This window comes from Trachypithecus francoisi, unplaced genomic scaffold, assembly GCF_009764315.1.
Source record: "Trachypithecus francoisi isolate TF-2019V2 unplaced genomic scaffold, Tfra_2.0 Lachesis_group0, whole genome shotgun sequence".
NCBI lineage: Eukaryota > Metazoa > Chordata > Mammalia > Primates > Cercopithecidae > Trachypithecus > Trachypithecus francoisi.
In genome coordinates, this window is record NW_022681453.1 from 163,090,311 (window position 1) to 163,115,680 (window position 25,370).

General features: G+C 39.2%; 3 protein-coding genes across 14 annotated transcripts in view; 1 reads left to right on the forward strand and 2 right to left on the reverse strand.

The window, feature by feature from the left end:
• NEK11 (NIMA related kinase 11) overlaps positions 1–13,057 on the reverse strand; it is a 331,953-nt gene extending 318,896 nt beyond the window's left edge. Inside the window, exons 1-2 of one of the 2 annotated variants that reach the window (XM_033212686.1) lie at positions 11,889–13,057; positions 10,001–10,270 (exon numbers count right to left, since the gene is read on the reverse strand). In XM_033212686.1, coding sequence (XP_033068577.1) covers positions 10,001–10,170 — 170 coding nt within the window. In that variant the 5' untranslated portion in view covers positions 10,171–10,270; positions 11,889–13,057. The remainder of the gene's footprint in view (positions 1–10,000; positions 10,271–11,888) is intronic. The other variant, XM_033212687.1, reaches the window with a different exon arrangement.
• Positions 13,058–13,181: 124 nt separating this feature from the next.
• Positions 13,182–21,963, forward strand: ASTE1 (asteroid homolog 1). The gene is made up of 5 exons (XM_033212689.1): positions 13,182–13,391; positions 14,596–14,718; positions 14,862–15,978; positions 16,081–16,129; positions 21,902–21,963. The coding sequence occupies exons 3-5, from the start codon at positions 14,887–14,889 to the stop codon at positions 21,961–21,963; spliced, it is 1,203 nt and encodes a 400-aa protein (XP_033068580.1). The 5' UTR covers positions 13,182–13,391; positions 14,596–14,718; positions 14,862–14,886.
• A 1,767-nt stretch (positions 21,964–23,730) lies between these two features.
• Positions 23,731–25,370, reverse strand: part of ATP2C1 (ATPase secretory pathway Ca2+ transporting 1) — a 156,657-nt gene continuing 155,017 nt past the window's right edge. For 6 of the 11 annotated variants that reach the window (XM_033212676.1, XM_033212677.1, XM_033212681.1 and 3 more), the window contains one exon: positions 23,750–24,289. In XM_033212676.1, the coding sequence (XP_033068567.1) occupies positions 24,194–24,289 (96 nt within the window). In that variant the 3' untranslated portion in view covers positions 23,750–24,193. Of the gene's footprint in view, positions 24,290–25,370 lie in introns of all 11 variants that reach the window. The other 5 variants (XM_033212685.1, XM_033212683.1, XM_033212675.1 and 2 more) reach the window with 2 other exon arrangements.

Consider the following 25,370-nt stretch of genomic DNA (forward strand, 5'->3'; position numbering starts at 1 on the left):
TATATAACGTTATTTATACAATGCACAATTGGTGGAGTAAACTAACTACTTTTAGAACTCTGGTGCCAACAATGTTTATTTCCCACATAGATATACAAATTACTCTTAATTAAATTTACAAATCACTCTTTCCAAAAACCAAGCTTAGGAATAACTGACCAAGAACTATGAGTAACATGAGGGTTGTTTTTCTCTTAGGTTGACTTGTAAGTCATGCACATCACTCAAAGTGCACTTTTTAAACATGGATGTCATGGCAACTAAACTTTTTTCCCCAGGAAAATCAGTTGAAGAGTAATAAATTGATCCAGAAACTAATTTTAACTTAAGAAATTTCTCCCTTCTCATTTTTTTAAAAATTTAAGTCATGTAAGTATCTCATTTCAAGTTACTTAAAGGTAGATGATATCACAACTAAAATTTTCAGTTCAAAATAGGTATAAAGTTGGGTGCTGGCCAAAATTGCCCATATTACTCTTAAGAGATATTCATGCATCAAAAAGGAACCAGATCAGTTTAGAAGGAAAGGACGGAGCAAAACAGATGCCTCCCTCAACTGATCCAGTTAAAGTAAGCAGTGGTAAAAGGGAACTGCCTGCTGCCTGCCAGGAAGAGAGCAGGGCTGCTGGATGCACCAAAAGTTGTTGGAGGAAAAATTCTCCCAAAAAGGCTGCTTGTGTAGAAACAACAGCAAGAAGGGCTAGTTACAGATCATACTTGAGGGTGTCATGCTTGCTTTGGGGTCAGGAAATTAGTTAGTTGACTGAATATTCTACTATTCACCAATCATTAAAAACTCTGGATTTGGTTATTGAGGTTCCTCTGGACTCTATTAAAAATCAGCTCACTTTTTATTATAATACATCTCAATGAAAAAAGCCCTTTTAGGTGAAGGAAAAAAACCCACAAGGTGGACTACAGCCATCAAATTTTGCTATTGCATTTTTTGCACTCATTCTAAAATACTTTATTTATTGAATAATGAGATACAATAACTTAATAGGCTTAACACACAAATCTTGCACTTTAAAAATTTTAGGAAGTCAACAATGACTATGTAAAGGGATCAGCATATCCAATTACATTTATTATTATTATTATTATTTACTAGAACAGCTTAGATATTCCCCCGTCTCATACATTTAAATGAAGAATGCTATTCCATATTTCATGGGATATCATTCAGTGTTAGCCAAACCGTCAGCTTCCCTACACTCATATTCACCAGAACAACATACTGGAAGAACAGAGTGGAATGATAAATTTAAATAAGTCTGAAAATCTAACAAGTATACTATTGTAATTTGAATATACTTTTACTGCTGACACTAATACAGCTGTAATATTTTAAATAAATCACTTTTGTTTTCTTTCAAACAACAGTAATGTAAGAAAAAAGAATTCTTTTTAAGAAGAAATTTTGAGTATTGCTGCCTTCTTCTTAATTGTTGTCTTCTTCCTAAATGTTTCTTGGCAATTCAGTCTTAAAAGGAGGCTTTTTTGGTCCCTGCCCAAGCCAAAAAGAAACTGAGGGTTTCCCTGAAGCCTACTCATCCTAGAATATTTTATTAGTCATCTTTGATCTGTAAATATTAAAAACCAGATATAAAGAACATGGTTTCTTTTATGCTAACACATGCAGCAAAGCAGCCTCAGGAAAGTCATTTACCTCAGAATATTGGCTTCATTACCATGATTGAAACTAATCAAAGTAACTATGTGCCCTTGCATTTTCTTCTCCCCTTATCCATTCCATCTCCCAAACTCTAAATGTAACATGGCCAGAAGCTCAGAGGCTTGACCTTATTGTGTGCAGAGAACTGGCAAAGCACAAAGTGAAGCTCAAATGTACTCTTTCTATATTTACTTAGAGGAACCTAAGCACAAGATTCTAAGAATCTGAACTGTTTTAAAAGAGATTTTAATATGTTTTCATGTTATACTTTCTCTTAAAAGATAAGCAGGAAGATTTTTTTTAAACTGTGAGAAACTGAAAGAAACTGTGTTTTGAAGTCTGGCAGGGCAAAATAGAAATCATTAGTTTCCTCCAAATTGTTTTCATAACTCTCCACTGCGTAAACCACTGAATCCTATTAAATTAACTCAGCCCACTCAATAAACCCACTCTCCCTTCACAGATAACCACTAGAGAACCCCTACACATAATATAGAAATAGTAGCTTTAATAAGAATACATAGCTTGAGCTCAAAGTTGAACTCATTAACTCTACTGATGTTTTGCTTAAAATGACTCAAAACTGAAAGATATGTTAAAATGATTAAATAAATCAGACAGAAATATCCATAAGTAGGTATTAGTAGATGCAATGTATAAACATTAGCTTTGCTAAAGGCTATCAGCTATTAAATGGCAGAAATTACAGTCACAATCTGAATAGCTGAAAGCGTATTTTTAATATTACAAAAACCCACACATTTTAGTGGGAATTATTACTCATGCTGGGCACGGTGGCTCACGCCTGTAATCCCAGCACTTTGGGAGGCCGAGGCAGGTGGATCATGAGGTTGGGATCACGAGACCAGCCTGGCCAAGATGATGAAACCTCATCTCTACTAAAAATACAAAAATTAGCTGGGTGTGGTCATGCGTGCCTATGATCCCAGCTATGCGGGAGGCTGAGGCAGGAGAATTGCTTGGACCCGGGAGGTGGAGGCTGCAGTGAGCTGAGATTACGCCACTGCACTCCAGTCTGGCAATACAGCAAGACTCTGTCTCAAAAAAAAAAAAAAAATGAAGTTATTTTTATCTAATTACTACCAAGCAAGTGTAGCTATAACTCACAACTGACCCAAAAAGTGATTCCACTGAATGACACAGAATGCCTGTCACTTCTCAGTGACCAAAGCTTGGTTCCTTAGTTTTTCAGTTATGCTACTGACAGGAAGAAAATGCTGAAACAGTCGTCACATCAAATTGCTGACGACACTAAAAGGCACAATAGTCTTCTACTTCAAAGAAGGTACCAGAATCTATATATCCAACAAGAGGCAGTTAAATGACATGAAAGCCATAGACTATTATGCAGGCATTAAAAATGATGCTTTTAAAGAGTATTTACTAACATGGGAAAATGCTTACATTTTCGTGCTTTAAAAAAGCATAAGATTGTATAAACACAGAACCCTATTCCATTTTAGTGCCTTTCACATTGAACACAACTGTGCTCCCATCCCTTTGCCTAGTACAAGGATCCTCAAAACGCAGTCCTCTGAGAAGTAGTAACAACTGTTAGAAATGCAAATTGTCAGGCCCTGCCCACCAGATCTGCTGAATCAGAAACCTCTGGTGTAGGGGGGAGCCCAGCCATCTGTTTTAATAAGCTCTCCAGACAATTCTGATGCTCAATAAATTGTGAAAAACACTGGCTACTTCTTAGTAATTCTTCAGATTTCAGCTGACAGTTCTCAGGCAAGTCTTGCCTTGCCCAACCTCCCATCCTGCAAGCATAGATGAGTTTATTGTACCTCACAAGAACCAAGATTTTTCTTTCACAAGTTATTGCAGCTATAATTATTTATGATTATGGAAGCAGAGTTTTTACCTCCAGACCAGATATTTCAAGTCTAGTGACACATATGAATCACCTGGAAGTTCTCAAAAATCCTTGGCCATACCCCAGGCCAAACAGAATTCACTGGAGTATGACTCAAGCATCTGTACTTTTTAAATACTGTGATTCCACCGTTTGGTCAAGGTTAAGAATCACTGTACCGGACTCAAGCTCCAGATGACCAGTAAACGGTGACCAGTATTTGTTGAATGCATATGTGGGGTTTTTTCACTTTATTTTGTGGGGTTTGTTTTGTTTCAGTCTTGCCTATGATACACCATTCCAAATGCACAGAAAGTAAAAAGTGAAGTCTCCTTCTCTTCCTGTCTCCCACCTCTGAGGCAATGACTGGGACCAATGTCATGTTTCCTTAAAAGACTGAATATTTGTCAATGCATACAGAAAAGACCACAAGTTGGAGGCAGGATTATAGATTATTTTACTGCTTCTTTATGCACACCTGAACTTTTTGTAAAATGTATACACATTCCTTTCAATATTGGGAAAGGAGGTACCCTAAGAATAATTGTATGGGTATGCATCCAGAGCTATTTAGTAGATAAATACTGGGTCTCAGGGATCCCACAGCAATAGCCACTTAGAATGTACATACAGCTGCTGTTCCATTTTGTCAAGTTCAAAGAAGAGAGCCTTTACCTGGTTTAAGCGAGTAATTGCCCAATTATTCTGCCTGCTTATTTTGGTTATATTTTCACTTCTGATTAGATATACAGTTTCTCCAGAACATCTACCAGAAAATGGTGGGAGGGCGCACAAAAGGAGGAGGTACTGTTCATCCCAGGAACCAGATTAATAAGTGGCATCATGGTTTATAGATCTACCTTGTCTTGATTTAGTTAGTATAAGCTCCTCTCCAAGACTGACCATCTCTGGGTATATGAATATGAAAAGCTGAGGCCTGGACCCCAGGGCGGTGACTCAACTATGGTTCAGTCCTTTGAAGACCCTGAGCCCTTTTGACTCCATGCCAGTTGGTGATTCTATCTCAATACAGTACTTTGGAACAGGGCTGCACGTCTGAGATTTCTATAAGTAGAAACTGGAGTAAGGAGAGCTTTACAACAATGGACCCAGACTGTTTTGGCTTTGGGGATTTTTTCAATTATCTTTTTCTTACTTTCTACCTCCCTTACTCTTATGGTCTAAGACCACTCCCCTCTGTTAGTATGACTCATTCTAGCATCAACTCTTGGCCCCCTATCCTTCATTTTGTTTCCATAGCTGGGTGGGAAATCAGCTTGCTAGGACTTCTAAAAATCTGCTTTAATATGGACCCAAGAGCTCTCCGAGGAGGCAAGAGCCTGGACTTGAGGGACATTTTTTTAAGGACTTGTAGGCCTTTTCCTATTTAATTCCTGATCCTCATCTTAGGCAGACATATGAGATAGAAGGGGGAAAAAAAATGCCTTCTATAGAGATAAAACATTTCCATGTTTACCATTTTTCCCATATTTAGGCAAAGACCAAGATGTAGGATCACAGTTAAGGGGAAAAATGTTTGGATATGTACATGGATAGGACCAAGATGGAAAATACACATAAATTAGATAGTACATAGAAACAAGTAAGATAATTACCATATTGAGCTAGAAAGGGAGTTAGGCAGTGGCCACTCCAACATCTCCGTATACAACTAGTATACAGCACAAGACAATGCTTAAATATCTGTGTGGCAGCAACAACCTGACACACAGATATTTAAGCATTGTCTTGTGCTGTATACTAGTTGTTTTGTGTGTGCTGATTTAGTCTTCCAGACTGGAAGCACCTGAGGGCCAGGCCTTATCTCCTACTGCCTCAGTTTCCTCTCTCGTGCTGATTCCAAAGCAAAAGTTTAATATTTAAATTGTATTAAATACTTAATAGTTGACAGATTAAAACAGACTATAGCAGAAAACCAACTCTGCATAGTAAGATCACTGTATCTTAAATGCGATAAATTTTTAAAAAATCATTATCACAAACATTCTATGCCAATAAGATGAATGTTGAAATTCGTTGCAGCTGTGGCCATGATTAATTACAAGTTTAATCATGTATTTTAGGGTAAACCTATTTCCTTAACATCTCTTTCTTATTAAATTACATGCACTATGCTAATGTTAAGGGCCAAAATAGTTTCTTGGCTGATCAAATCTTTTGGGTTTGATTTTTTGAAAAGATACTTTGACAACTTAACAAAACTATAAAATAAAATGAATAAGAACTAGCACAACTTTTTAGGACTATGACAACATAATTAGACCAGAGTGTCTATAATTATGAAAGAAAATATTCTCAAATATTGTTTTATGAATTTCATGATGCATAATAAAGGAAAAACCTCTATCCTATTCACTACGCATTTTAACAGTTTAATTTTATTCTACTGTTATAATGAAACAAGCAATGCCCGATATTTATGCCAGAAAGAAAACTCTACAAACATGCATCAAGCAAGTGTAATGTCTGTAGCTTTTATTTTAATCTCACAGCTAATTCAGAAAGTCAGTAAAAATGTTAAGGAATTTGGTATTTACATTGTAAAATTACAGGTCAGCCCATATGCAAAATGTCAATGGTGGAGTGATGCCCCCAGGTGGCATAATGATAAATTGCAATACTTTGATTGAAAAGTTAAGTACTATGTACATATAGCTCTTCCATTTTGTCAAGTTCTGATTAAATCTAGAAACGTACATAAGGAATCTGTATTTCACAGGAACTAGTCATAAGTCCTACAAATTTATGGTCTACCCAAGTCACTCCTTTAACACTGATACCAAAGTAGAGTCTGATACCTTCCTCATGAGCTCAAAAAGTTAAGGGTGTATCTGCAAAACAAAAAGGGAAGCCATACCTATTCTGATGTGTTGAAGGAATAGCATTCATACCATTATAAAAATCTCTAAAAACTATTCACCTTCTAGCCACCTCTAACATTAACCAATTCCCTATGTCTAGCATGTAAAGCATAATTTAAAACCATATCTAGTCAAATTGCTTGGACAATGAGTAGTGCTATAATGTGCTTTGCTCACAAACTAATGATTCAGTATCAACACTAAAAAAAAAACCAAAAAAAACAAAAACGAGTTTAGTTTCCTGCCTCCATACATGCATTACACATAACAATCACTGATGAGTTGATATCTTAGCTAAAAGGTTCACATTTTGAGAACTAGTTTATTTTGGACAGCCACAGAGATATAAAAGATGACAACAGAATTGTTACAATCTCAAGAAAAATCATTGAATAAGTTTTTTAAATTACATTCCTGGTTTCAGATTGGTTTATTTGGGAAATTTTTCTCATTTAAAAGTAATCCAAAAAAACCTTCCATTTATTAGAAGTTTCCAATTGCAGTCATTGGGTGGTAATTAGCTAAAGTTTTGTTAGGCTTCCTTTAATTATTCCTTTAACTTGGATTGTTTATAATTAAGGTGAATCTGTGCTGCTTTTGAGGGATAATTATGAGCGACGCAATGTGATATCTAAATCTTATATAAATAGGCAGATATCGTATTATTATTACAGTCCTATGAGGTATTATACCCATTTTAAAGATGAGAAAACCAAAGCTCAGATGAGGAATGTGCAGAATCTAGACTTCACATTAAGAACAGGCCTGGCTTTACTCCTTGTTTACATCCAAAGCTGGTATTTTAACAATGACACCATACTGCTCTGTTTCTATTACAGCATTCTAGAATTTTGTGAGTAGTCACATTCACACTTTTTTCTGATTTTAGCAAATAATTCTAAAAGCAATTGTCTACAAAGGTTGGCAGGTAGTGGAAAGGTGTGATGCAGCTGTATGCAAGAGACAGTGAGGAGAGGCAGGAATGTGGCTAACTGGAGAATACAGAATTTGTCTAAAGGAGTAGCTGCTACCTAGCTTTAGCAGCCCATTGTGGCTACACAGGAACTGATGTTAGTAAACGTTACCAAATCTTTTTTTTTTTTTTCCTAGAGAAGACAAAATGCTCAATTTATATGAGCTGCTCATTTAAAAATACTAACTACTGGCCAGGCACGGTGGCTCATGCCTGTAATCTCAGCACTTTGGGAGGCCAAGGCGAGAGGATCACCTGAGGTCAGTAGTTCAAGACCAGCCTGGCCAACATGGTGAAACCCTGTCTCTACTAAAAATACAAAAATTAGCCAGGTGTGGTGGTGCACTCCTGTAATCCCAGCTACTTGGGAGGTTGAGGTAGGAGAATCACTTGAACCTGGGAGGTGGAGGTTGCAGTGAACCAAGATCGTGCCACTGCACCCCAGCCTGGGCGACAGAGTGAGACTCTGTCTCAAAAAACAAAACAAAACAAAAAAACTGACTAATTTACTAAAAAGAAACACTACCCAGACCAAACAAAAGACATCTGAAAGCCACATGTGGCCAGTATGCAATATGTTTTGGATTCCGATGATGAAAGATTCCTTTCCCAGAGATTCTGGACTAGACCTTCTGGTGGCAAATGATTTTTGTCCGTTATCCTCACCATTGGATTCATTCCACAGACACAGACTCTGTCTGCCATCTTCAGCTCTGGTCATACTTTTTTAAGATTGGTTCAGGTACAAGAAAAATCACTAACAAATCACTTACCAACCAACCAGCCCCAGCCCCCTTTCTTCTCTCTCGTTCTCTTTCTCTCTCTCTTCTCCCCAACTACAAATACACTCTCTCCACTCACTCGCTATCTCAAGTCTAAAGGTTTCAAGTTTGATCTTCATACGTCTTATTTTACATCCTTTTAATCAACTTTTTAGTCCTCCTATGAATTATCTTAAAATTTTTCATATTCCTCATTAGTTGAAGAAACCAAAATTGGATATGATCCTACAGTGTAGTTTTTAGAAGTATTGGGTCTGGTTTAGGTCTTACTCTCAACGTTTCCATAAAGGTTCTCTAATAATTGTCAGAAACTTATCATTCTATTCTAAATGGGTAGAAGAGCACCTCTAGGATTAAAGGAAAAAAATCCTTTTCAGTAGGAATCATAATGCATGTTCTAAGGACATCAGAAAAACGCCAGCTCTTTTATCATCCCTCATGTAGAAATTAACTAAAAACTATAAATTCTAGATAATTACAGCTTTTAAAAATTCTGGACAGAGACCATTTAAAAGGTTGAGTTTCAAAACAAAGTAGTAACATCACTAACATTTACCTTTACAATTCCTATGACCTATGAGGATGTAGAAAAGTGTTTATCACACTGATTTTAAATCCACTCTGAAATATCCAATAGGCAAAAGCTGGAAGAACTTAGAGTAGCCTTAAAACCTCAGAAGAAAACAATATACTATGGGATGAAAATGTGGTCTTCTGGGGTTAAGGGCTGATATCTTGGATCATTCTTCCTTCTGCTTTCTGTTCCTCCCGCGTTTCTGATAGGCAAGTTTCTTACCCTAACTTCAGTTCCAACTTACTTTCCATTGCAGGAAATTAAAAAACCTTTATACCAAAAATGGAGGTTTATCTGCAAGGGAGGTACCATCTAAAGTTTTTAAGAGTTTTTCTCTATTATCAAAGTGTATAGGGTCCGATTATAATCAAAAGAGACAAGGTGACAAGGCGGTCATCAACATAAGCTAATTTTAAATGGGACTGTCCATTTGGTTTAAGTATTTAATCTGACGGCTTTCTGATTACGGAATTTGAAAATCTCCCCCATAGAAAGCCCAAAGAAAATTAATACTGTACTTTCTTTGGTATACCCCATTCATCTCAAATGTTAATAACTGTTCATTTGTATTTTGTAATATTTCTAAAAATAGTCATGATGAACAATTCTTATTTTCTCATTCAAGAAGTTCCAATCATGTTAAGTGGAAGCAATATTGTCACTGAGACTGTGACATGCCCAAACATCTTATTTTCACATAATCTTTCCCATTTCTAGTTCCCTTCTCGAGGTCATTTGGATATTATATTCACCTGCTGAAATGTCTTTAAACCTAATATGAAAGACTAATTAGGGAGCTTACCTATTTTCACGAAATACTTGGTTTGGTATAAAGAGCAAAGTGGACATTGCTCCATGCTCTTTTTTTTTTTTTTTTTGACATTCTTGCTCTGTTGCCCAGGCTGGAGTGCAGTGGCATGATCTCGGCTCACTGCAACCTCTGCCTTCTGGGTTTAAGCAATTCTTGTGCCTCAGCCCCCCGAGTAGCTGAGATTACAGGCATGTACCACTCTGCCTGGCTAATTTTTGTATTTTTAGTAGAGACAGGGTTTTGCCATATTGGCCAGGTTGGTCTTGAACTCCTGGCCTCAAGTTATTCGCCCACCTTGGCCTCCCAAAGTGCTGGGATTACAGGCATGAGCCACCATACCTGGCCTCCTTCATGTTCTTAATCAGCTAAGACTTGCAAACAAAAAGCAGCCTACTCAAGATTCATACGAAGTATTTTTACTTACAATTCCTCTCCTCGTTTGGCTTTCTTGTCTGAAACCAGATAGACAGTTCCAAAACTTCCACTGCCAAGTTTCCGTTGAAGCACATATCTTCTTGCAATCAAGGTCTTTGGATAAGTGGAAATGGCTGTTGATCCACTCACACACTTAGCTGCCTCTTGGAATTTCAGCATTGCTCCAAACAAGAGAGAACTGGTTCATTCATTTATAGAAACTTAACATTCGAGTCTCCTAAGAAATGGTCAAATTCATCCAAACAGTGTTGGTCAATTCCTTAAATATGAAAAATTCAAAGATCAGGTCTAAAGGATGCTAAACGATCTCTAACAAAAAGTGTAAGTGCAGTGATTATCTGCACCTTGATCAGCAGACTGAATGACAACGTATTGGTTAACAACTTGAAAGAAAAATGTTAAAAGGTAAAGATACCACAAATTCCAGTAGAAGGCAATCCTTCACAGGAAGAGCCTCCCTTTGTACATTGAAATTTGGCAGAAGTGAATTATAGCCAACTTTCCACAAATATCTGGGATGGACATCTGTTTTACAATCAACAATCTCTTCATTTAAGATTTATACTCCCCACCTACTTATAAAAGACTCCAAATACAAGAACATTATCACTTCCTTAAATCTATATATCTGCATCAACCTTTTTGTAATGCCCTCTTCCCACCTTATGTTTACTTTGGTTTACAAAGAGAGTTAGGATTAAACAAGGAATTAGCAGGTGCTGTTTCCTTTAGATTTTTTTTTTTTCTGTAGATGTTAAACCACAGTTTTTGCATTTATTAGAGCAGATGCAAAGAGAGATAAGGATTCAGAGAGAATTTTTTCCCATGCTCAGCAAATTCTAGTTTCTAAAGTTCCTATTGTACACATTGTGTATAATCTCCCTGGATTAAAAACAGGAAGAGTTAACAAATTCAATTCAAACCTAAAATTGCATTTAATGTCAGTGGAATATAAATGTTACACATATATTTGTAATTCTTCAGGGAGCTATGAGATGTGACAGTTATGAAAGCCAAGACTGTTTAGGCTGGGCGCGGTGGCTCACGCCTGTAATCCCAACATTTTGGGAGGCTGAGGCGGGCAGATCATGAGGACAGGAGATCGAGACCATCCTGGCTAACACAGTGAAAGCCATCTCTACTAAAACTACAAAAAAATTAGCCGGGCGTGGTGGCAGGTCTGTAGACCCAGCTACTCGGGAAGCTGAGGCATGAGAATGGCATAAACCCAGGAGGCGGAGCTTGCAGTGAGCCCAGATCTCGCCACTGCACTCCAGCCTGGGCGACAGAGCGAGATTCCATCTCAACAAAAAAAAAAAGAAAGAAAAAAAAGAAAGGCAGGACTGTTTCATATGAGTAGGTACAAAGTAAAATCATTTTTATTCCATCAGAATGTTAAATGTTTTGTTAGTTATCAAGAAAAGTGTGCTTTTTGTTTTAAATTTATATAGAAATAACCTTTTAAATTGAAAACTGCTTATACCTTGAAGCTAGGTTTTCACATTCAACAATTCCAAAGCTATGAGACAAAAACGTAGTTTTTAAGGATGGTCAATGGGCCTTACATGATGGTGTCCCTCAACCACAAAAACTACTAGGGCAAGTAACCACAAAAATCTCAAAACAGAACATAAGTAATGCCCATTTACAACATTTTCCTTCTTAAAATGTATTAATCAGTTAAGTTGTACCTGATACCAATGAGATTAGTTGCCAGCTTTTTTTTCCCCTTCCAAAGACATGTTAGTAAAATCTGCTGAAAAAACAACTAGAGAGCAGGCCTCTAAATGTACCTTTTGTTTTTACTTCCCCTTCACTGTCATAAAAGTGATGCCGTCTGGCCATACTAAGCTGTTCAAATAAATATATGGACTTACAGCCTTTCCAACCGAAAAGGGTCCTTCAGGTCACCCAGTAATTCTCCTTAAAGATGAGATTAAGGTTCCCTTTAGGGAAGGACAGAATTACGGACGGACAGAATAGTTACGAGAAGTTCACTTCTAGCGGCTTCTATTTGTAAAGGACAGTCTAAACCCAGCAGTGCTTAAGCAGTCTGGTCCGGGCTGCAGAAGACTCTGGGACTAGGTTCCCTCCCGCCCAACCTCACAGACTCAGCCCTGCCACCCCCATTCCAGTCCACTTTTAGGTCATCCATCCCATCAGTCTCCTCTGTGCAACCATAAACCTACCCAAGAATGTTTCGCATTGTCTAGATTCTAGAACTATCTGTTCACTTGACAACACCCTCCCCCTCGAGGTTTGTGAGTGAACTTGGGCACTGAGAACACATCTTCGTTATTTCTGCATCCCCAATCCCTGGCATAACCCCTGGCACATACTAGGTGTTTAATAAATCTTGTTAGGGCAAATAAGTGACCAGCAGATCAACTCCCGCCCAAAGGAGGGAAAAAAAGTTGGCTGAGAAAGCTAGATGGGAACTTGGAGAAAGTTACCACTTGTGCAAACTACCGCTTCTCGGTGAAACAGATCTGGCTGAGGGCAAAAGACAACGGAAGGAGGAGTATTTACAAGTTGAAAATCAGTAGTTACCTTCCCAGGTAATAAGAGGAAGCCAATTTGTCACCAGGTTCTGCTATAATAGAAATCTACCTTTAAAGTAAACCTTAACCTTAAGGTAAAACGAACAATTCCGTGCTTCTTCACTTTTTTAAACATTTACATTTTGGCAAAGCAGGTTAACGTTTATTGAGGGGCACTAAGATTGGGGTAGATGCGGAGATAAGACGTCCAGGAAAGCGAGGAGATCGCAGCCATGGAGTCCTAGAGATTCGGAACCCAGCCCGAACAGCTTGAAACCATTACCTTCCCCCTCGCAGGGGAGCCTGGCGAGCCCCGAGGAGCACAGTGAGCTTTACCTTTCCCTGTTGTGGTCGGAGCGACCCCCGGGGCTTGCCCAAGTCTTGCCAGTAATCGAGCAGGCCTCAAACTAGGGGAAACCGCACCTACCGACCGCCAGACACCGCGGGCCACGGCTGTTTGGAATCGTCGCCAGGGAGACGGCGCGGGGCATACTGGGAAGTCGGGATGAGGCTGCAGCAAGGCGGAAGTGTTCGCCGACCCAAGTAGGCGGAGAAAGGAGAGGAGGATCGGCGGGTCAAGCTTTCCTAGCCTGACAGTAGCCACTTCGGAACGTACGTCCCAGCCCTCTTTAGCTACTTAGCGCCTCCGGGCCCGGGAGCACCTGCTCTTTGGCGCAGTCTGGCGCCACCGGCATCCCGGAACTGTACTTCCCAGAGACGTCACACGGCATACTTCCGGTTCCCGCTCTTGGGGTTGGACTCTCACGTGCAGGAGCCAGTCCTCGCTGGGCTCTAGCGGGCTTCTGATGGAGGAGCTACTCCTCTGGGAGGAAAGAGCAGGTGGGCTCTGCTGCAGGTCCGGGCGGCGCGTTGTGAGGGCCGAGGTGGCACGGTGTGTGAAGGCCTGTGTTTGAAGACTTAGGTCAAACCTTTGCCCGCCTTTCCCCTGTGCAGCTGTATGCAGCTGTCGATGCAAGGCCCTGTAATTTGCATAGGACGAGTTGACAGGGCCTCTACTTGTCGACGCTTTACAAGACTGTCTTGCAAAGAAATAAGTACTATACAGGATAGGGTTCTGAGATACTGACAGGGCTGGGACTAGCGTGAGGTAAGTGTAAAATGTAAATGGATCTCAATAAAATTCAGTAATCAAGGTAAGTTTTAATGCAATATCTCTAAAACTCGAAATTATTGCAAAAAAAAAATCCGTGAGTGACAAAATGTCACGATTTTAATGTAACAGTACCGTGCTGCGCCATATTAAAGCCTGAGGCGCCAAAAGAAAAACCAATTCTGATCCTGCGAGTTAAGTTAGCCAGATGAGGAAGAGTAACTGGGCCAGATATGAAAAATAAGATGATGAAGGCCTGGCGCGGTGGCTCACGCCTGTAATCCCAGCACTTTGGGAGGCCGAGGCAGGCGGATCACAACGTCAGGAGATCGAGACCATCCTGGCTAACACGGTGAAACCCCGTCTGTACTAAAAACACACACACAAAAATTAGCTGGGCGAGGTGGCGGGCGCCTGTAGTCCCAGCTACTTGGGAGGCTGAGGTAGGAGAATGGCGTGAACCCGGGAGGCAGAGCTTGCAGTGAGCCGAGATCGCGCCACTGCACTCCAGCCTGGGCGACAGAGCGAGACTCCGTCTCAAAAACAAAACAAAAAAGATAAGCGCTCATGATTAGGGGTGTAACTGGATAGAGGGGTTCCTAGAGGCATGAAGCAGTTTTCCGTATACCAAAAACTATGCCAATTAAGAAGGGCCCACAAGCCTAAAGTCTGAAAGAAGTTCCGTGACTGTCAATACAAAAGAAAAACTTGATCGCTATCATAGGTCCTACACAGCTCACTGTACTGAAGCCCAAATGCTTTGTGATTATGAGATGAATAATGATATCATTTTTTAAGCTTAGGACTTTTTACTTTGACCCACAAAACAAATACTGTGTGCTGTAAGATGTTGTCTATTACCACTTCAGAATCAAAGTTCACAGAATTTCTATACTTCTGTGTCAGTAATGGACTTTAATGATTTTTCTTTAGAATTAGCAGCAGCCTCTGTCACCATCCAAAGATCACAACCCATGAAACCACTGAGTTTGTGCTTTGTATCAGAAAGCAGAGGAGAATGAAAAAGCAAACCGCTAACATTGCTTGAGGATCTAGGTAAGAATTTATGGATGTTGATATCTATGTTCTATCTACAGAGCACTTCATAACATTTGCTGTTGATTTAGTGGTGCTGGAAGCAATGACTTGGTGCCCCATAGCCAGCATCAATTGAAAATGCTTTCTGTTGTTTTAAACAGGTGATTAATTCTTTAGACTGTTGTCATGGGTATCCGAGGACTAATGAGTTTTGTGGAAGATCACAGTAATGAGTTCTTCACTGATTTGAAGTTGCGGGACACAAAAATTGTCATTGATGGCTATGCCCTTTTCCACCGTCTTTCCTTCAATTCAAACTTGGAGCTCCGGTATGGTGGGGACTATGATTCTTTTGCAGATATTGTACAAAAATTCTTTGAATCACTGTTTGCTTGTAATATATGCCCATATGTTGTATTAGATGGAGGATGTGACATTTCGGATAAAAAGCTTACAACTTTAAAGGATAGAGCTAGAGAGAAGATCCAGATGGCCCATTCCCTTTCTGTTGGTGGGAGTGGGTATGTATGTCCCTTACTCATCCGGGAAGTATTCATACAGGTTTTGATCAAGCTGCAGGTATGTTTTGTCCAGTGCTTTTCAGAAGCAGATCGGGACATTATGACACTTGCTAATCATTGGAATTGCCCTGTGTTATCGTCAGATAGTGACTTTTGCATTTTTGACCTGAAAACTGGGTTTTGCCCATTGAATAGCTTTCAGTGGAGAAATATTAACACTATTAAGGGCACACAAAACTATATCCCTGCCAAATGCTTTTCCCTTGATGCATTCTGCCATCACTTTAGCAATATGAATAAAGCTCTACTGCCTCTCTTTGCGGTGCTATGTGGAAATGACCATATTAATCTACCTATCATAGAGACATTCTTAAGTAAAGCATGTCTTCCTCTTGGAGCTACCAGTTCTAAAGGGAGGAGACACCACCGAATCCTGGGACTTCTGAATTGGTTGTCTCATTTTGCCAACCCTACTGAAGCACTAGATAATGTTCTGAAATACCTCCCAAAAAAGGATCGAGAAAATGTTAAGGAACTTCTCTGCTGTTCCATGGAAGAATACCAACAGTCCCAGGTGAAGCTGCAGGACTTCTTCCAGTGTGGTACTTATGTCTGTCCAGATGCCTTGAATCTTGGTTTACCAGAATGGGTATTAGTGGCTTTAGCTAAAGGCCAGCTATCACCTTTCATCAGTGATGCTTTGGTCCTAAGACGGACCATTCTTCACACACAGGTGGAAAACATGCAGCAACCAAACGCCCACAGAATATCTCAGCCCATCAGGCAAATCATCTATGGGCTTCTTTTAAATGCCTCACCACATCTGGACAAGACATCCAGGAATGCGTTGCCTCCTCAGCCTCTAGCTTTCAGTGAAGTGGAAAGGATTAATAAGAATATCAAAACCTCAATCATTGATGCAGTAGAACTGGCCAAGGATCATTCTGACTTAAGCAAATTGACTGAGGTAAGTATTTGTAATACTAATGACATTTTTGTAAAGTACTTTACAGGTTACAAAGTGCTGTCTTGTATATTAGCTCGCTTACTATAACAAACTGATGAGGTTGAGTGCTATCTTGCCCTCATTTCATAGCTAAGAAATCTAGAAATTGAGTGAACTAGGTAATGTCTTAGCCAGAGAGTGACGGTGCTAGGACTCAAACCCAGCTCCTTTAGCTCTAAATCTACCATTTCCACTGTACTTCAGTAGTCTGTGTTATCTTCACAGTTATTACTACTATATTGTTATTACTACTAGGTTAATACTAGCTATCAATAGAATGGGGTTATGTGGCTAAAAGGAAAAAAATTCACAACTGAAAAAAAAAGTATAGACACTAATGATAGGCATAATATCTCAGACTACATCAGATTTCAAATAAGGTTAGTGCTGATACTAAGGTCTAATTTTTTAACTTTTATTAATGAAGACCTTTTTTAAAATAGGTTTTTGTGGCCAGGCGTGATGGCTCATGCCTGTAATCCCAGTACTTTGGGAGGCCGAGGCGGACGGATCATGAGGTCAGGAGATCGAGACCATCCTGGCTAACAAGGTGAAACCCCGTCTCTACTAAAAATACAAAAATTAGCCAGGCATGGTGGCAGGCGCCTGTAGTTCCAGCTGCTCGGGAGGCTGAGGCAGGAAAGTGGCATGAACCTGGGAGGCAGAGCTTGCAGTGACCAGAGATTGCGCCACTGCACTCCAGCCTGGGCAACAGAGCAAGACTCCGTCTTGAAACAAAAAAAAATAGGTTTTTGTGTCATTATGGTTATTTGCCTAGTTTGATACAGAAAACATGACTCTTAGCCTAACTCAGTGTTGCTTAAACCTGAGTAACAGACCACCTTTTCAAGGAGAAAAAAATTCTCATGGATCCCAGTGTTGTCTTTTTATATTACATATTTAAAATTACAAATAGATATGAAACGATGCTCATAAATGAACTAGATTCAGAAATTAAATACAGATAACTTAAAACAAAAAAACAATTGCAATGCCCATTAGGGGATTTTCTTAGATCCAATGAAATATTCAGTCTCATAAGACTCATAGACCACACGTGGCACCAGTCTACTCAAGGATGTAGGACAGCAACCACAGCTTCCCAGTGGGTTTGAGTCAGGTTTTCCTTTTCTGTCAGAGTTCTCCCAGCACTGTTATCAGTCTACATCAAAGGTTTACCAACATTGGTGATTTTGTCCCCCAGAGGACATTTGGCAATGCCTGGAGACATTTTTGTTGTCCCTACCTAGGGAGCGGAAGGGGTAGTGGTTGCTACTGGTATCTAGTGGGGAGAGGCCAAAGATGCTGCTAAATTATACAATCTGTACTTACAGTGCACAGGAAAGTGCCCCATAACAAAGAATCTCTAGCTCAAAACACCAGTAGTGCCATTCCCTGGGCTATACAGCTGACCAGGAACTAGCCTCTTAGCCTCCTCATCAGTCACATCTCAGACAGGAGATGAATGTCATAGTGTATGAGTGCAAGAGCCTTCTTGGCATGGGGCAGTGAGTCCAAGAGCCTTCTTGGCATTGTCGAGTGACTGTTAAACCCCCAGGGTTTCTTTGGTGGCGGGGTGAAGAAAATGTTTTGGAATTAGTGATGGCTGTACAAGTTTATAAATATACTAAACCAAGGCAAGGTGGCTCATATCTGTAAGCCCAGCATTTTGGGAGGCCAAAGTGGGAGGATCACTTGAGGCCAGTAGTTCAAGACCAGCGCCTGGGCAACACTAGAAGACTCTGTCTCTACAAAAAAAAAAAAAACTAAAAATTAGCCAGGCATGGTGGTAGAGCTACTCAAGAAGCTGAGGTTGGAGGATTGTTGAGCCCAGGAGGTCAAGCCTGCAGTGAGCTGTGATTGTGCTCCCTGTTGAGCAAAACCCTGTCTCTAAAAATATATATACACTAAACCCACTGAATTGTATACTTTAAAAGGATGATTTTTATTACATATGAATATCTCAGTTAAATAAAGGAGAAAAAAAGGTTTCACTGGCTTAAAAGCCCCGTTCCCTATAGGATCCAGTCTTTCTTATAATTCATGCCATAAACATAGCTAGCTAGGTCCCTGAGAGGGATAGCCTACTTAAGACACTGCACTCAGGGAAACCCCAGGATATGGTGTCCCCACCAGGTATTTATAGTTCATTTATATATAGTTTAAGCTTAGATGCAGTTTTATAAGTCATCTTTATAATGCTTGGTAACACAACAGACAACCTACCTTTAGCACATTTCCAGGGGTACAAAACTAGAAAGTGGAGCATAAGTCAAATTCTCCAAGGGATTTATTAACACTTTACCCACACCAATAAAATTCAAACTATAGCTACATTCTTAATGTTTTGCTGAAATTACATTTCTGCTGAAACATAAATGGTGCTGTTGAAGGACAGTTTTTTAAAAAAAAATTTAATGGCTTTACTGAGAAGTAATGTACAGTGAAGTGCACATATTTAAAGTGTGTACTTTAATGAGTTTTGACATGTCTACATCTTTGAAGTCATCCTACAATTAAAATAATGAATGTATCCATAACCCCTAAAGTTTCATCTTGTTCCTTTGCAATTCATGCTTCCTTGAGTATAAACAAAGTAAAGTGCACAAATAATTTGTACAGCATGATAAATGTTTGCAAGGTCTATACATCCATGCAAAGAATCATTATCGCCACCCCAGAAGCTTCTCCTAGTGTCTGGTTCCAGTCACTCGCTCTGCAACTCCCTATAATCACTCTCCTGACTGTTTAACAACACAGAATAGTTTTAACTGAATTTTTACTTTAGAAATGAACTGTTTCATCTGGCTTTTATTCCACATGAGATTCATTTGCATTGCTGTGAGTAGCTGATTTCTCGTTGCTGTAACATTATTCTATTTTGGTATATTACCATTATACACTTATGAGCATTTTTTTTCATTATACAGCTTATGAGCATTCGGGTTCTTTCCAATTTTCCATTTCCATGTATTCATTAGCCATTTGATATTCTGTTATATGAAGTTTCTGTACAGTTTTTTGTTCATTTTTATTACCATATACGGTACCTTTGTCAAATAACATACTGTGAGTAGTCTCTCCCATTGTTTATTCACTCTAGTATGTTTTGATGAACAGAAGTTCTTAATATACTCTAATTTACATTTTTATTATTTGTGGTTACCACTTTTATGAACTGCTTAAGAAATTGCCTACTCCAGGGTCATGAAAATTTTTTGCTGTTCACGTTTAGCATTTAGATCTATAACTTAGCTAGAATTGGTTTTTTGTGGGTGCGTATGGTGTGAAATAGGGATCAGGACACCTTTTTTCCCCACATGGAAATCCAACTGAATCCATGAGTATAGCAGGCTGCTTATATTCCTTGTTAAGGAGAGATGACTTAGTGTTCTCATCATTTACCTGGATTCAAAATAGAGTGAAATTTTAGTTCACTCTCTCTGCTGTGCCATCACCCAGCTTTCTCTTGGCATAAATTAATCAATTCTGAATTTAGCTCAATGCTTGTTCTAATTAGCCCATGAAAATTATAAATGTACCAGGTGCTAACGTGATTCCAAACACAAATGCAGGAACAAGTATAGAAACCTTGTGATAGTACCTATTCATTTTGTTTTTTACATCTTGTTGTAATACATTATCTGCTTTGACCAGCTGTTGTTAATAGAAACTGTATAGTCTCTCATTTAATTCCCACAATAACCACATGGGATAGGTTTTCATTTTGGTTATGTTAGTTGCAATAGACAGAGCACCATTCAAGTTAACCAATGGAAGGTTAATCATAAGAAGACACAGAAGTGGATCATTCTTAAGGAGTAAGGCAGCCAAGACCAGTAGACCAGTCTCTCTCCGGGCATCTCTGCCTCTCGGGGCAGCTGCTTCTGCAGGCTTGTACTTTCACTCCCCCTGGGGAAGAGGGAAAGTAGTGGTCACATGGGATAGAACCTAACTTTAAGGGCTGTGAGTTGAGTACTTCCCCTTTTGGAAGGAACTGAGGACTGGTGAGTTTGATGAAACATCTTACACAAGTCATTATAATGACCATTTTACAGATAAGTCAGACAGACTGTAGAAAAGGTCTGAAACCTTTCGAACAAGGCCATAGGGTTAGTGCAGGGCAGAACATCTCTGAAGTCACAGCCAGACTGCTTTGTTTATGAAAAGTTGTAACTTGGCTCTATAATTCAGTAATTTAAATGCTATATATCAGAAAAGAATTGGTGTATTTTCTTAGCTCTACTTAGTGCATTTTAAAAACCAGTTTAAGAGTTTAGTTTCCACTTTAAGTAGTTAAAACTACTTCCAGTAGGGGTGATTGGTTATACTATAAAGCTCTTTGCATATTTCTAATTTTAAAATTTTTATCACAATATTATTAAAAACAGTATTTAGAAATATCGTACTAAAGTTTTCATGCATTAATGACAAAACTATTTTGTCATTTATGATGTGTTTTGTTTCAGGTGAACATCTCTAGTCTCAGCTGTCAACCACTCTTTCTACTAACTAGATGTTACGTGCTGAGAAATCTATCACCATCTCGACTTTCCAGAAAGCAGAAAATCTTTTTCTGGCTGTGTGCAGACACTAGGGATACAACTTTTTTTTCCGTAAAGTTTGATTTTAAAGTCCCCCAGAAGATGCCCTTTTAATGTTCCTATGAGTGCATGACCTGTAAGGTCCCTTCTGGTTCTTACAAGTCTTGGTAATTCATTGAGGTAAAATTATTTCAACAAGAACCTCAGTGCTCTTATAGCTGTTTACTTCTGAGCTTTTACTTGAAGTACACTTTAAACCATGAAGTAAAAGTGAGTGTGGTGTGTTACTGCAAGCACAATGCAAGTAGTCCTTAAAATATTCCTATCTCCCTTGAATATACCTCTAATCTACAAGCAGCCCCCTGGGACAATCCCTGTGTGTCTTTTATGCAAAGACAATAAAGCATTCAACAGGGAAGGGACATGAGACAGGACCCAAACAAATAGAAAGAGTATATGCCACAAAGGGTTCCTATAAGCAACGTTTGTCTTCTGGAGGCAATTAGTAATGGCATCATGTTGAAGGCAAATGCCTGTTACACAGGCAACAGGTGGGGTTGAGTATAGAGCTTTGTTTCTCAAAGTAGAATACTTGGGCTGCTAGTTAAAATGTATATTCCTGGGCTCTCTCAGGTTAGTCAATCAAAATTTATGGAGTAGGGCCTGAGGATTGAATTTTTAACAAGCTTCCCATGTGACATGTGCACTGAAGATGCTCACCAGCGTATACAAAGAGGATGGAAAGACATAAGTAAAGGTTGTGTAGGAGTATGCAGTACACCCATTCAACCAACCATATTTATAAAGCATCTTATTCATGTTCTAAATGTTGTGAGTGTGGCTGATTTTTTTTTTCCCCACAAGAAGTTTTAACAGCTGACAGAAGTTTCATTAGCATTAAATCTCTTCATGCTATGGTGGAAAAAAAAATAACAGACATTTCCCAAAGTAACTTGCAGGATCCTTGGTATTTTCAGCTCTCCTTGAGGCGGCGGCAGATGCTTCTGTTAGATACCCTGAAGGTGAAACAGACCATCCTGGAGCCAATCCCTGCTTCACTGAAGTTGCCCGTTGCTGTCAGTTGCTACTGGTTGCAGCACAGTGAGACCAAAACAAAGCTACATCATCTACAATCCTTACTGCTCGCAATGCTAGTGGGACCCTTGACTGCCATAATCAACAGCCCTGGTAGGTAACTGGAAATTACAGGAGTATATTGTTGCATGTTGCTTGCAAACTGTTTGCTCAAGAGTTTACACAAAAAAGTATTCTTGGATTTTTTACTCCCATTAATTATATCAGAACTTAGATGTGGAGTCATCAAAATATCATTCATTCATTGGTAAATATTTTTTAACACTTCATGTGCCAGGCTCAGTGCTGGAGGGCTTGAATCTTAAGTATACAGCAGTGAGATATGTTGGGATACTGCCAGCTCCCATCTCTTTGGTGGCACCTACTGCTTTAACTTGTGAAGTATGACAGTGTATTTTGCCAGCTGCATTTGTATTCCATGTTCCCTGTCCAATTATTTGCACAGCAGCAACGTCATCACAAGAAACTTGCCCAGAAGAGAAACTTCTAAATACCTACAGCCACTGCATTCTTGCTTATACATCTTTTTATTCCTTTTTCTCTGCTGTAAGTTTCAATTAGTATGTAAGTAGTGATGACATAGTAATTTGTCTTTTTTTTTTTTTTTTTTTTGAGATGGAGTCTCACTCTGTTGCCTAGGCTGGAGTGCAGTGGCACAATCCTGGCTCACTGCAACCTCTGCCACCTGGGTTCAAGCGATTCTCCTGCCTCAGCCTCCCAAGTAGCTGGGATTACAGGAGCCTGCCACCGCACCCAGCTAATTTTTGTATTTTTAGTAGTGACGGGGTTTCACCATCTTGGTCAGGCTGGTCTTGAACTCCTGATCTTGTGATACACCTGCCTGAGCCTCCCAAAGTACTGGGATTACAGGCATGAGCCACCACGCCCAGCCAGTAGTATCTCTTAAATACACCGAAGCAAGTTTATCTGCATATAATACAAGGTGAAGTAAATGCTGAAACATTGGGACACTTTAATACTCTAGTGGAATATCCTCTTTAAAGATTATGAATGCTCTACCACTGTATAAATATGTATAATAATTATACTCTAGAATAGTACTATCTAATATGGTGGCTACTAGCCAGACGTGGCCAAAGTTAAATTCCATTTAAATTAAAAATTGAGGTTTTCAGTTACACTAGCCACACTTCAAGTGTCAGGTAGTCACATATGGCCATAGACTAGCTTACTGTATTGGACAGCACTGCAGAAAGTTCTATTAGATAGTGCTACTCTACTCTAGTTTACTGTTTTATAAGTTAGATAAAAGAATGGAACAGCATGGACTCCTGTTTCCCAAGTATTAAGGCTCAAGCTTGACAGCTGTCAGAGGGACTATTGTTATACGACAGCCAACTTAAATCACTGAAGGCCCACTGCTGCTTTATGAACACAGATTTAGGATATTTCCTCTGATTGAATAATAAATACACTGTAAGAAAGCTCTCAGAGCACAAGCCTATTAAGTTTTTACCTGAGTCCAACAGAAGGGGCATGTCAAGGGTCTGTTTCTTTTCTTTTAGGAAACGTGGACCCTGTCCCCAGGCAGGCTCAGTGCCTTGATGCTCGCTAGTTGTTAAAAGGTGGGCCTCCTTTTGATTATTTTCAGATTGGTCCAGATGTTCATTTTGTGTACCCCTGCCCAAACAAATCTGTAGAAACTTAGAGCTAAACACACGCAACCTTCCTTATTTCCTAGGATTGCTGCTTCTTGCCCCTTATCCTCTACTATGAAAAGAAGCTGATTATTTGCCAAATTCTCCAAGTCATACTTTAGCTTCCTCCCATAAAACACAGAGGTCAAAATGTGTTTTGAACACACAGGTTGTTTCTTTAACACAGATGTACCACAGCATGGGAGTTTCGGTGAAAGAGAACAGTAAAGAGAATATTATTTAATAGTCATTTGTATTTTTCATAGACACATATTTAGGGTTTAGAGAATTCAAATGCAGACATGTTTATAGTCAGGTAGTAGACCAGTGGAAGAGATCTTATTTCAGGGAAAAAGTAAATTCTGATGGGTTGAATAAAGTTAGGTCATCATTAAAAAAACAGTTCAGTATCAGTATTTCCATTTATACAGCAAGGCATTTATGAAGCCAGAAGAGAAAAACATCTTAGTTTTTTTCAATGCATTGTTTTCTGTATGGAACTGGTAGTATATGTGGGGAAATGCAAAGCTGTTACGGTGCTTCTGAAATACTGCCCTTGGGTTGTTTCTTTATTTAGGTAAGGAAGAGCTGCAGGAAGATGGTGCTAAGATGTTGTATGCAGAGTTCCAAAGAGTGAAGGTGCAGACACGGCTGGGCACAAGACTGGACTTAGACACAGCTCACATCTTCTGTCAGTGGCAGTCCTGTCTCCAGATGGGGATGTATCTCAACCAGCTGTTGTCCACTCCTCTCCCAGAGCCAGACCTAACTCGGTAAGCACCATGGGAAACTTTAGTTCAGATGGAAGCACACAAAAGTAAATACAGTACTTTCACTTATATATAAAGCAACAAAGTTACTTAAAAAAAAAAAAAAACCTAATCTTAGTGTAATTGATTTTGAGTCAGTGTTACAGCTGAAGAGCTGGAAACAGGAAAAATATTAAATTTCCATATTCTCGAAGAATGTTTCCATGATTCAATCCAATTTTAAAACATCAGTTCCTTTAAGTAAAACATTAATATGTGGGAGAGGGGAGGTAATTGTTGGTAGGATATAACTCTCTCCTTTCCTCTTGGTCTTATAAATGTCACTTTGTAGAGCCTTTTTCTGATAACCCACCCTAGTGAGACATACTGTCTACCCTCATTCACTCTAGTCCTGTTACTCTGTATTTTTTTTAACTGCATTCCTTACCACCTTGCATATGGCTTACTTATTCATTCAAATATTAAATGCCTACCCTGTGCTAGGGTGTAGGGACAAAAACAGAATCTCTGCTCTAATGGAGCTTTCATTCTAAGTGAGATGATGAGTAGATGCCCAAGTGAACTTAACATAGGATGTTTGCTTTACCAGGCAAGAAAGACAATAAGGGAGTTGAGCCTATGTGCCACAGAGTAATTATAATGTTTGTCCGTGGAGTTTAAGCTGGGTATCATAAAAAGAAATGACAGCAGCAGTAGGGTGTGGAGCAGTGAAAAAAGTGATAGGATCAATGGATTGGACATCTTGCTAATTGACCATCCAGGAGGTACTTGAGGGAGAGATGAAGATAAAAAGGAGATAGATTATGTTTTGTTTGTCTCTCCACTCAGATGTAAACTCTATGGGTGGAGGGGCTTGTCTATTTAATTTGCTGTTGCAGCCCCAGTGCCTTCAATACTTTGAATGAGGATATATGGAGGCATACAAAATATGGTGGGACTTTATGTATTTCAAGGTAAAAAGCCTCTTGGCAGTAAACAGTGTTGTTAATGTATCTCTGGGCCTTATATCTGAGCTAACACAAATAAGACTAATTGGCCTTTGACCCATGGATTCTTTATTTCTTTTGTTTAATAAT

Excerpts from the sequence above, each read along its gene's own strand:
- ASTE1 (XM_033212689.1), top strand. The coding sequence starts at position 14,887 with ATGGGTATCCGAGGACTAATGAGTTTTGTGGAAGATCACAGTAATGAG. Across the intron at positions 15,979-16,080 it reads AAAACATGCAGCAACCAAAC|CCTCTAGCTTTCAGTGAAGT; the intron begins GCCCACAGAATA and ends TTGCCTCCTCAG. Across the intron at positions 16,130-21,901 it reads TAATAAGAATATCAAAACCT|CAATCCTTACTGCTCGCAAT; the intron begins CAATCATTGATG and ends CTACATCATCTA.